We start from the raw sequence: 12,609 nt of genomic DNA, 5'->3' as shown, positions 1-12,609 counted from the left end.
TACAGTAAGTAATGTCTCAGTCTCAGGGGCTGTTTATGAGACATAATGAGGGCAGACAATTGCCAGCTGATGGCTGGCTGGAGGTAACAGCTTTGCCCAGCTTGTTCAAGCCACTGTCAGCCTGTGTTTGGACTGACCCAGCAAGAAAGAGCTGAACATTTAAACACAGTCTGGAAGCTACAGCTCAACAGATTCCGTGGCAATCTCCTGTGAGAATATCCTCAGTTTCTGAAATCTGACACACTGTCCCATCCTAGTTTCCGTTCTGTCTAGGAACTTTAAAAGAAGAGGAAAAGCTGAGTCTTTATTATCTCTCAGTTTTGCATATTCCACTTGGTGAAACCATTAAATGATTTAAAAAAAAACCCCTCAACATTCCTCACTATCTAACTCCCTCTCAATGTACAATGTAAAATAAACAGCTGTTACCAACTACATGTTCCCAGAACTTCTATGGCCAAAATCTCATTTTTAAAATCTGGAATTTCCCTTTTCTTTCACATAGCAAATATCACACTCAGTCTGTACTCAGACTAAAGCATATATAAGTTAACAGCATACAAGTAATACCAATTATTTAACAAACCAGAGTACAGTCAATCACAGCTTTAAATGTCCTGATTTTTGTTATATAAACCTACATCATCACCAACTATTGTGTGACTCACAGCATCCTTGAAACTTGAAATAGAATTGAGAGCTTTACAAGCCTCTCAGTAAAATAAAACCACTTATTGAAGTGACCACTTCATATAATGTCATTTTCATCACTGCAGATAACATCAATAAAGCCAATTAATTCACTTTCTACATCTGGTTCTCACTTAAAAGTTGAAGTGATAAAAGACGTAATACATTCTGTCTGAAAGTTAAAAACAGATGCCCTCACAATTACTAAAATACTGCATTAAAAAATGTTCACATCCTGACCATTGCCCTCTTGAGCTTTAAGGTTTATTATCAGTCATAACTTACCAATTGTTTCACATTTAATTTGAAATGTTAACAAAAATTGTAAATGTAGGCAGGTATGACAAAAGTATTTTAGTAGTAAAATCTCAGTCATTTAACTGAAACAATACACAGTAAGTTTACTACATTCATAGTGTAAATGTGTTTATTACATATTTACAGTCAAAATATGTGAACTTATAATGCAGCATTTCAGTCCTCATGGACAAACTGATCCATGAATAAGGCTGAGGAAAAATACTGTGATTTTAAATGAAGCTTATTCAAGATGTCTACAAGGAATGGAAGAAGTAAACTGGTAGCAGAATCAAATGCCTATAGATCAAAAATATCCATCTATATTGCATTAGGTCTTTTCATGTGTATACTATGATTTGTTCTGTTTCCCTCTGAAAAACATATACAAACATGTTCAGAATTATCTTTTTTTTAATATTACTTTTCATATTCCATCCTTTTTATGAGATACAGATTTCAGAGTACATTCTACTCTACGAAATGATCCCTAATATTATGTGAGGAATTATACAGCAGCTTTTAATCAGTCTTATTCTATACCTGGGTAAAGATCACAAGCAGGCCCTGGGGAGCGTCCTATGGTATTATCTACAGCATCCTGTGGTGACAGGGCTGGCTGGAGGGACTGGATTGCAAGGCAGTCATTCAGGATGTCCTGGCCAATCTCTGAGCTTGATCGCAACTGAAAAACAAGAGGTAAAAAAGGAGAAATTATAACAGAAGATGGACATGAACAAAAGAAAGGAAATAACCACAAAAATCTTTAAGACAGTGAAAAATTACAATGAAGAAATGTTGAGGTTAGAGAAAGAAATGGAGCACAATCAGAAATCTTTTCTTTTAAATCCTCATTAATACCATCCTTTCATTCTAGCAGGCACTTTTTGAATCAGAGGAAGAAAACACTTCCAGATGCTTAACAAGACTGTGCTTAGGACAAGGACTACTTATACAGGTAGAATCTTGGACAGAAGGACTTCAGTGTACTCTTTTGCAGTGACACATTGCAAAAGAGAGGAGTGGCCTAGTTAATGGGTATTGGAGATTTATCAAATGTCTGACTGTATCAGCAGAGGGGTGCTATAATGAATACAAATATTTTCATGCTGGTTTAGTGCCCTGAACTACCTCACAGCAGGACCAGAAGAGCAAAGGTGCTCATGACACTGGAAATGAGGAACTGGGAACAAGCAGCCAGCAGAGGTAACACACAGGCAAGGTCAGGATGGAAACAGGACCACTTTATTTGGACTAAATTTTTCTTGAGACCCCATTCTTAAACAGACTAGGACTACATTTGTTTCACATTACAACAGAATTGTGAGTGCTCTGTCACTGCTAGTAATCCTAGCTGCATGCATGGCCACTTGCCTGGAACCTGATCCATCAACAGAAAGTCTGCTAATCTGGCTGATCACCAGAAAATTCACTCTACAAACAAATAATAAACAAATTCATAACAAGAGTTTTCCTTTGGATGAAACTGGACAGAGAGCCTCAATGTGAGGCCACAATAAAATACAGCAAAACAACAACAACAACAACAACAACAACAACAAATAAAAAAATCCCAACATAAGGAAATTCCCAAAATAAGGAAAAGGGAGAAAGTCTGCTGCAGCACCCTAGCAAGGATGGTATAGCTGTAATGCCAAACTGCACCCTGAGGTTTAGAGCAGGTTATGGAGGCTGCTGGAGGCTGCTGGGACTGATGCTTGTCCTGATCTGCTGCCTGACATTGATGTTATATATAGCAAAAATTTGCCTGTTCTTTAAAGTAATTTTGGCTGGTGTATTCATTTAAAGCCTGGAAAATGAAGGTCTGTGCTTTACAAGCATGTGGGCTATTGCAGTGGATGAGATGCCCATAAACATCCTGTCATGTCATCCAGGTTTGTGCAGCATGATGGAAAGAACCCTGACATGGTGCACTTGGATGCGCTGCACTTTCCCAAGAAGCAAATCTCTCTTGTTTGGTGCCATGGGGGTGAGCAGGTGACAGTTAACTAGAACACAGCCTAGCACCTCCAAAAAGCTCTTAAGGGGAGGAAGAAGAAGAAGACAGATTTCTGCACATACTATACTCAGAAATGAATCACAGAATTGTTTTAATTCGAAGGAACCAAGTTCCAACACCCTTGCCACAGGCAGACACCTTCCTCTAGATCAGGCTGTTCAGAGACCCATCCAACCTTGCCTTGAACATCCCAGCGATGGGACAACTGAAGAAAGAAGAGTAAGAGGAAATGATCCTGAATGCAACCATAAAAAGACCCACTGCTTCAACATGACCCTTTGTGCCACAAAATGCTGATAAATACTCAAATTACTTTTGATAATATGCATTGCTGCACTGCTGTAAAACCATGGCAACTGAGTGGAGAGTTGGTCTTACACATCAGAAGCACCTGATCCTAGAGCTGGAGATACTACACAGCCTGTGGTACCTATGCACACACAGGCATGCTGGAGATTCCTTCTCTTAAAAACTTAGCCAGTCATTATTAAGCCCAAAGGTACACCACCTCTGTGGGGAACACTTGCTACTCAAGTATTAAAGGAAGGGGGAGAATGGATGCAGAAGCAGGAGAAGGGAAGAAATACCTTGATAAATTATTTTGTTTATTATCCATATATACAATCTGTTATAAGTAAAAACGTTTCTTCCACTTTGGCACATGTCACTGTCTGCTGTTACCCAGTAATTGTGCTAAGTTTGCTGCTATTACTAGTAACATGGCTTTTTCATGAAACAGTGCTTGTGAAATTAAATGTCAAATATACCCTCATTCAAATCCTTACAGTTACATTAGTAATAAGCCTTATGTGAATTTAAATTTCTGTGGAATCCAAAGTGAAAATAATGTGAAAATTCTGACTTTTATAAAAGAATCAGGATTCTACCATACAGAATACACAATCACAGAAGTTGCCTGTGTAAAGCTGCCTGAATATTTTTTTAAGAAACAGACCAACTTTCTATATCAGATGGCACTCATGGATAAAACAGTGAGAAAAACAAGAAAAGGAGAGCTAAGTATTTACACATTAGTTACAAGAATTTGGTAATTCTTGTAAAATAAAATAGGCAACCACCTATTTTACAGATTTTTCCTAATTTGCATGGTTAATTTGCATTCACAAATCCTTTGATATTTAGAACAAATCTGTGCCAAGATTTCAGAATGTCTTCACTGAAGACTAGAAGCTGGGTAGTTGTAAAAGACAATCTGTGCTGGCATAAATTTTCTGGCTTTTCAAAACTTATAAAAATGAAGAAAACCTAGGATCATCAACAGAAAAAAATAGAGAAAGGAAGACTGTGAGACAGCTGTGATCAGATTTCTGAGGATAGTTCTTATTTCATGCATTGGCTATTGTTGATTAGTATTTACAGTCACAGGGGCTAAAAATACAATCACAAGGGCTATAAACTTACACACGCATACCTACAGGTATATATGTGTATCACAATATGTAATATATGTATATAAAGTATAATTTTAGAATGACAAGGTATGTATTTCATGTACATAGGATTAAATATACTGAGCAAGAGGTGCAAGATGCAAAACACTAATTCAAATTGCCACTAAAAATACTACCACAGGCCTGCTATATAAATTCTCCCCAGATAACAGATGCTGGGAATAACTTTATTGTCCCCTGCTGCAAGGTATGCCTGTAATTTACTCTTTAAGAGTAAATACTGTGGTACCACTGGAAAGAGAAGAGCAAGGACTAGAGAAGCCTTCCCCACACTACTGCTTGAGGAACAGAGATGGGTAAGTTTCCCTCAGCAGAACCAGCCATTAAATGACAGCTGCTTCCCAAACTAGGCTAGAAAACCCCATTTCCCACTATTACTGTTTTCTCTTGGCAGAGGCAGTAACAACGCTTTTTTTTGGTTACTGGTTCTCCTTCCTCCACCACTTAAAGCTCATCCTCCTTCCAAAGTTTTTTCCAGATCTCTTCTCTGCAAGGAGGCATGAACTGTGGTATTTTTGGAACAAAACAGAGGGAAGAACACAGATTCTGGTAACAATACAGCTGATCAAGGCATTTCTTCTTCCTGTGAAGACATCAAGGGTATAAACCTGCTGTATCTCACTCAAATATTTTTAAATATTTCACAGAAAACATGTAATTAAAATTTTTAACTGAAAGCAATGTCTTGCATTTTGAGAAATGCAGGGAAATCAGGGCTATGATTCTTCTTTAGGATGTCAAGAAACACAGAACAGACAATGAAAAGACAAATGATCTTAAAACCAAGCAAAATCTACTAACCATTTACTGCAACCGCAGAATTTTATCTTCCGTTAAAAAAGATATTAAGGAGAAATAATAATTGACAAGCTATAACTGCTGCCATTCATTTCTTGCTCTCTTTTAACAACAATGCATTTCTTTTACAGCCTGGACCGTTGGCTTACCATCCAAGTGCAAAAGGAAGTTGACACTCTTTGACTTCTACATGAATCATACCCCAGCACAGGTCTCCCAGCCCTGTGACTGAAATATGTCACTTCCCAATGATCATTTTGCTTCTCTCATGATCACTCAGCTGAGCACCACAATCATGCTGGGACTGCAAACTTGGCAATCTGTTTTTTAAGAACTGTATGGTTATAAAGTTACCTCACTGAGTGGTGAGATCAATAACTGACAAGTCTGTCATGCTGAGCACAGCCATTTTCTGTGTGCTGTAATATAACCTAAATTCATGGCTGACCAAAGTGCAAGTTAACAACCGATTGCTCTGCTTCACTTAAAACTCTGCTGTATTTGATATTTGTTCCAAATAAAAGTTTTTGAACTTAATAGCTCAATTTTATAAGACTGAGAAGTTTTGTATTTGGAAATATAGAAGCACTTCTTACACTTCACATTATCACAGTGTGGCAGTTTTTTCCAATATAGAAAACAAATAATTTTCCAGTCATAGTTTACACCTGTTTTACTTCTTGTGACAATCAACTAATGTTTATCGCCTTTCAGAACAATGGATAGAAATTCTACTCCTGTACATTTTGCATATAATAATTACCCAAATTAAATGAAACATGCAGAAATAATTAGAAGGGAGCAAGATTCTTATTTCTCCATTTTCAATTTCATTATACTTGAGTTCAAAAGCAGAGGCCTGTTGATTTAATGCATGACATAATCCCACAAAAAAAGTCTCCTTATGAGAAAAGATAATTTTTTTTTCATTTTTCTCTCACCAATGTGTGTTTTATCTGGCATCTACACATTTTTGTACCACCTGGCTAGTTTCTTCGGCATTGCTCCTGTACTAGAGAAGTCAGACACCATCAAGGAAAACATATGATAGGTGTGTTTATGAATACACTTTGTAAGAAAAGAAGTACAGCTTGAGAAATCCTAAACTATACAAAATAGTTCAGTAACTTCAAAACCTGTCTGTACATATTCAGATTAACTAGATTAATTCTTCAGCAAAGTCTAGACTCCTTAAGTCATTCAAACATGCCAGTTATAACATTTTCAGTCTTGCTTATATAAATATGTGCTTAATATACATGCATGTTGTCCTAGTATTTATATATGTGAGATATTAGTTACAGTCTATTTAATTGTGTCTATATATTTTAATGCAGGTTAGGTATGTGTCTGCCATGTCTAAAGCCAGCAAAACCTCCCCCTAAAATACTGGTATGTTTCATTGACAGGAATTTTTTTACTCTAACTTTAATAGTTCTATAGATGTGGGGGTTTTTTGTGTATAAAGACAAGGACGAATTTCTGCTTTTCACGTAGTCTGTGTATTGAGTTTGCTGATGTCAAGTACAGAGTAAATCAGCAGTTTTTACTCATTTTCATTGTAACTTAAGCTGGCATTGCGAGAACAACGCATGACCTGTCTATGCAGAGCCACATTTTACTATCTTTTCTGAAGGAGTTCCCAGAATTCAATATTTACTTGTACAGTTAGAGTAAAATTATTTTACTCCTGTTATTATCATGACATTGAGAGCACACAGATGTCACCACCAGAAAATTGTAAGTTCACTATGAAGTAATGCTTTTAGACAGTATTTACTCGTAATTTTTCTTGCTAGGTACGGATCATCTTTTTACTCACAAAGATCAGCTTCAAGGTCCAACACTTTCTTACACAGTATTAAACCTTTCTGACAACAGACAGTGACAAAGAATCAATGAAATTTGTCCTAATTCTTGCCTCTGGGGGCTATAAATATCTTGGGGCAAAGAAGCAATGCAGACACGTCTTGGGCTGTAGTGCAGGATGTAACGAGGGGCATGTATTCTATCATCATCTGCAGAAACTGGGTGGGGAGGTGTTAATGGTCCAACTGTTAAAACTAGGTAGGGCAGTGTTCTTTATCTCTTCCAGGACCCATCTTCTCTCCAGTGGATATCTGCTGTTAATGGGCCATCGAGGCTCACTGCATGACTGATAGAATTATATCATCCCATGTGGAAGATGCTCCACCCAGTAGGACAAGCCAAGCATTCCTGCCTGGATAAAAACTGACCTTGAGAATAGCAGGACAGCCTATTTGCACTGGATTCTCAGAGGAAGACCGGATCCATCTCGCCACCACTGGACACTTCTACAGGATCATCTCTACTCTAACAGAACCACATCTGTCACTCCAGAAGGAATTATTTCGGACTGCTCCCAACACCGTGACCAACAAGGTGTCAGGTCATAGTCCAACTCTGTCAGTGTTGCTCAGAGTTTTTTTGTTTGTTTGCTTGGTTTTTTTTGTAGCACTACATTTGTTTTTTTTTTAATATTCCTAGTAAAGAACTATTATTCCTATTCCCATATCTTTGACTGCAAGCCCCTTAATTTCAAAATTATAATAATTTGGAGGGAGGGGGTTTACATTCTCCTTTCCAAGGGAAGCTCCAGCTTTCCCTGGAGCTGGCAAACATCCTGTAAGACATTTGTGTTTGTAAACCAAGACAGGACAGAAGGGATTTCTCTGTATCCTTTGTTTTCAGTGAGTCATCTGTGCAGGACTTCTAGAGAAAAATGTTCAGCTAATTGTCTACCGCAGCCTTCAGATATGCCTGTGTGTGTGTGTGTGTGTATGCGCACAAGCGCTACTTCAGCCTGCTTTTAGATCCTATTTCAATTAAACACGTGGCCAGAAAAACAATAAAAAATCCAGTTAAACTAGCCTACCTGCACAGTAGTAATGTTAGGTTCTACACCAGAAATAGTTACTTTTGCTACTCTCAAAGTTTTACTATATTCAACATTTGAGTTCAATATAAGAATGGTTTTCATCATCATGTTCTAGCATAGATTTGGAAACATATCAAAAATGTTTTCCAGTGTCCTGCATTAAAAATCAGAAGGACACGGAACTTACACAATTAGGTAATTTTGGCAAATTTCAAGCCAAGAAGAAATTCTGATTTTAAAGCAATACTACAAGAGGAAAACACTGTTGCATTAAGATATCAATAAAATTAACTCTGCTTTTATTATATATAGAAAATAGAGTTTTCTTTTGATTGACACTATTCTAATTTGAGGAATATTTTGGATTATATCATCACTAAAATGATAGAGACCATGAAGAAGACCACTTTAAGGGAAAAAATTGCAGCTGGGAAAGATCTGAAAGGAAACTTTGAATTAAAAAACCCAAAACCCTGAAAATCTTACTTTAAAGAAGGAAAAAACTATTTGAGTGAGTGGCCTTTTTCTAAAATAAACAAAAGAGCCACAGTTCTGTTGAAAATTATTACTTTGCTCTACACAACTAAAAGCACTCATACAAATGTTTGAACACACACACACACACAGACACATATATTACCTCTCTTTCTGTCCCACTTCAGGTTTTATCAAATTTGAAACGTTATATAAATTATACTTATGACCCTTTCTATTTCATCCTCTTATTCACATAGTTGCAAGAGGCTTGCAGCTGATTTTTGTGTGAACATCAGTATGATAGCCAACCTGTTCGATAAAAAAAGCAGGAAAGAACCTACTGTTTCATGCCAGACTGATTTGAGGATACAGCTATTATATGATATTGCTAAGCATCAGTTTTTCCAAGTATATGCAGCCTGACAAAGAACCCACTTAAAACTGCAGAATTACTTGCTTTCCCGTTCTGAAAATACATCTGTTTGGCAAGTTTTCACTTCATGAGAGGAAAATTGTGTAAAATAAACATATACTAATCCACCAGGTGGTTCATTTAGCACAAACATATTTTTCCCCTATCACAGATTACCAAAAATTGCCATGGCAATCTGTAGATAGTATCAACAATTGTTAGTGTACAGAAAGAGGTTTTCAGATTACATTTTAATTTTTTTTTTTTTTCCTTTAACTACAGCATCCTTTATACAACACTGGCCTTCACTTTAAATATTTGATTCTGTATTTATCTGCACTGGAACATAAATGGATGTACCAGGGCAAACATGAAAATAGTATCTTCAAAATAATATCTTGAACGGAGTCTAGGACTAGAACTGAAAAACTCTACCTCTATCAGAAAGTCAAAATTATTAGCCTTCAGGCATACAAGTTCTACTTTTGCAAAACTCCTCAGGACATCCCTGTACATTTTCATTCACTGTCTGTGGGTTGTCTATTTAGTATGCTACATGGCATGATACGGATATCAGCCAGATGGGAATTTTCTAACACAGTTTGGACTATTAGAGAGCAGGCATTCCTTAGTGCAGTGCTCTGGTCACTCCAGGGATCCTTCCTCCAGCTGACTGTCCTGAGCATCACGTAAATAGAGTGTTTATCATATACACCAATCACATATTCTTTAGCTATCCCCACCTACTAGACGTTTAGGTATTACTTTATCTTACACAGTCACATCCCTTATCAGAAGTCCTTACAGGTTCTTTGGAGTCCTCTTTGGTGGTTTGCAAATGTCCTTTTTATGTGGCTCAACCCCTGCTTTTGTGTAAGTGCAATATCATTGTTTTGCATAACATCTGCTTCGTCAACAGAGCTGAGCTGGCATCCTGCTTGTATTTTGTGCGGCTCCTGTTTGCCTAAACTGCATCCCTCATCTACTTCTCCAAGGCGGTGCTGTTCTATTCCCCTTATCAGAGTAAAATGCTGCTCAGTTCTACTGTCCTTATCAGGTGAGACAATGATGTGAAATGCGGGCTAGGCTGGCACTGCTAACTTTCCAAGTTTCTACTGCCCGGATCTATTGTGGGCCATTCCTGCGTCAGGCTGGGCTTTTTGTTGTTGTTAAAGCCATAACTCAGCTTACAGAGCAGTCTCACAAACAGCTGTGCCAGAGAAAGGGCAGAGCTCTGCATCACAGGGAGGAAACAAACGGGCACTGCAAGTGAGGCCAAAATATGACTGCTTTAGGAGCAGCACTGAGGACTCCAAAATCAGTACCAGCCAATACAGCTGCCCACATATATATCCAATCCTCTGTGAAATTGCAGAGGAGTTCTCAGCCTGGAAGAGGAACACTTGTTGAGGACAGTACTAAAGACTTGAAGGTTATTTGTGCTGGTGTCAGGGTGCTGAACTGCAACCTCCTATGCATCCTATGCAGTTTAAATTTTGCTTGCTCAGACCCTGATGTTGCTTAAGGAGCATAATGAACAGGACAGTGCATTTAGAGCTCAGACTGAAGTGTGACAGGCTAATGAGAATCACAGAATCATAGAATCATAGAATAATTTAGGTTGAAAAATACCAGTATGATCACCAAGTCCAAGTGTACACCCAGCACTGCCAAGTCCACTCATGGACTCCCTCTACCAGTCCACCAAACGAAAGAAAGATTCCTGGTCTATCAAGACCCTGTTTGTGCATATGCTTTGACAGGGAAGTGAAGACAAAGAGACAGAGAAAAAGTTATTGTTTGATATCAAAAATGCACCTGAAGAACATGAAATGCTATCAGCACAAACTGACAGCTGTTTACAAAATTTTGAGACAATCTGGATTTTTTTTTTTTTTCTGCCATGAATGCAAATGTAGTGAGGGTGACAGCACTTATTCTTTCTTTCTTACGTACTTTCCAACATATCACACTGCCAGAGCTCACAGGAGTATAAGCTCAGAACAGAAACCAAGTGCAGAAAGGAAGCAATATATAGAAAAACAAACATTAACCAATAAGTAAAATGAACCAGCAATCTCCTGGTTATAAAACTACCGCAGCTGTCAGAACACCATGAAAACCACCAGGGGGATTTCCACTTTTCCTTCTCCCTGGTGAACAAAGTTCTAGATGTAGTGCTGGCAAAGCATATCCCCCACAATGCATCTTTCTTGAGAGGCACATACCTTCCTTGTGCATCCCACGACAGCACACACCACTGCTGCTGCTGCAGCTGGTGGGGGCCAACCACAGCCTGTGGTACACTGCTTTCAGAGCCTGCTTTCCTGTGTCTCACTGACCACACTCAAAGGAACTGGTCATTCCTAGTCTTAAAAGTTTTCCAACAAATTGTATAATTAAATTCCTTAAATACTGCTACCCATTCGTAATCCCTTTTTGCAAACATGCCTTTCATGAAAAATTGCTGAACGCCATGGTGTCTGACTTATATTTCATTCTGAAGACAGGAAGTAAAGGGATTAAAGTTGGGGCTTAAAACACTTACTCCTTACAGCATTTTCTTCTGCAGAATAGTTTCTTAGTTGCCATGGGCACTGCTCACTGACCCTGTAGCCCTGAATGCACTTCTTTTTTCATTGGTGACATCTTTTAAGTGGACTTCATAGAGAACAAATGAGGGAAAATATCCTTATTTTCAACTGCTCTCAAAGCAAGAAAATAGATTTGCTTCTCTTTCAACCCATTCTCTCCCATTTGCAGCTTAAACAGTGAAATCTGAACTAAGAGTCTGAATAAGGTCAAGCAAAAAATTGAAAGATGCAGAAGCCACTTGTCTCATATGGTAGTATGTTTGCCCCCCACGAGGAAGGTGTTCACAGAGTAGTTCCTCCAGATTAATATAGTCATATAATGGAGACTGTCACTGGTAATTAGCTTAGTGCCTGAATGGTCTTTTGAAACAGCAGTGGTGTATGCTCTAACCCTCATTGGCTCCCTCCTTCCTCATCAATTAAACATTCTGAGTTAGAAAAAAAAAATTAAAAATATTTTATTTCATGTAAGAAAGACAATAAGCACTGTGTTTCTTGAGTTGCAAAAAACCCTTAGTTCAAATACTGAGAAAGAAAGCAAATAAAAAACTAGAAACCCATCATGAAATTAACAAACAAATGATACTAGCTAAGAAAAAAATCCTCAGACACTGTTTTCTTCTCATGTTATTCAAAAAATCTAAAGGCTGGTATAATTTTTTTTTTTTCCTAGAGTCTTTCAACAAACTGGTATATTCATCAGTTGTGTGGTAAAATCAATATCACAATAAAAAAAGCCTGTTTCTACTGTACTGTAAAAGAATTTAAGAAATGAACCATCAAGAATCATGCAGCTCTGTAAGAGGCAATAGGTCTGTATTATTTTGCTGAGGGAATAATGTATTTGCTGACATATCCCACATAATAGAAAGCCAGACAATCCCTCAAAACTTAAAAGAAATTTCCCTGTTAGCCTTTTGAAAACACCAGTAGGTCTTAGTTCCAGAGAA

The 12,609-nt window shown here is 37.8% G+C and overlaps 1 protein-coding gene across 2 annotated transcripts in view; it reads right to left on the bottom strand.

Moving 5' to 3' along the window:
* GLIS3 (GLIS family zinc finger 3) overlaps positions 1 to 12,609 on the bottom strand; it is a 170,628-nt gene that overhangs the window by 31,860 nt on the left and 126,159 nt on the right. For both annotated transcript variants that reach the window (XM_040091051.2, XM_040091049.2), the window contains exon 6: positions 1,531 to 1,672. In XM_040091051.2, the coding sequence (XP_039946985.1) occupies positions 1,531 to 1,672 (142 nt within the window). The remainder of the gene's footprint in view (positions 1 to 1,530; positions 1,673 to 12,609) is intronic.

This window comes from Hirundo rustica, chromosome Z, assembly GCF_015227805.2.
Source record: "Hirundo rustica isolate bHirRus1 chromosome Z, bHirRus1.pri.v3, whole genome shotgun sequence".
Taxonomy (NCBI): Eukaryota; Metazoa; Chordata; class Aves; order Passeriformes; family Hirundinidae; genus Hirundo; species Hirundo rustica.
This window is presented reverse-complemented; position numbering and strand designations above follow the sequence as displayed.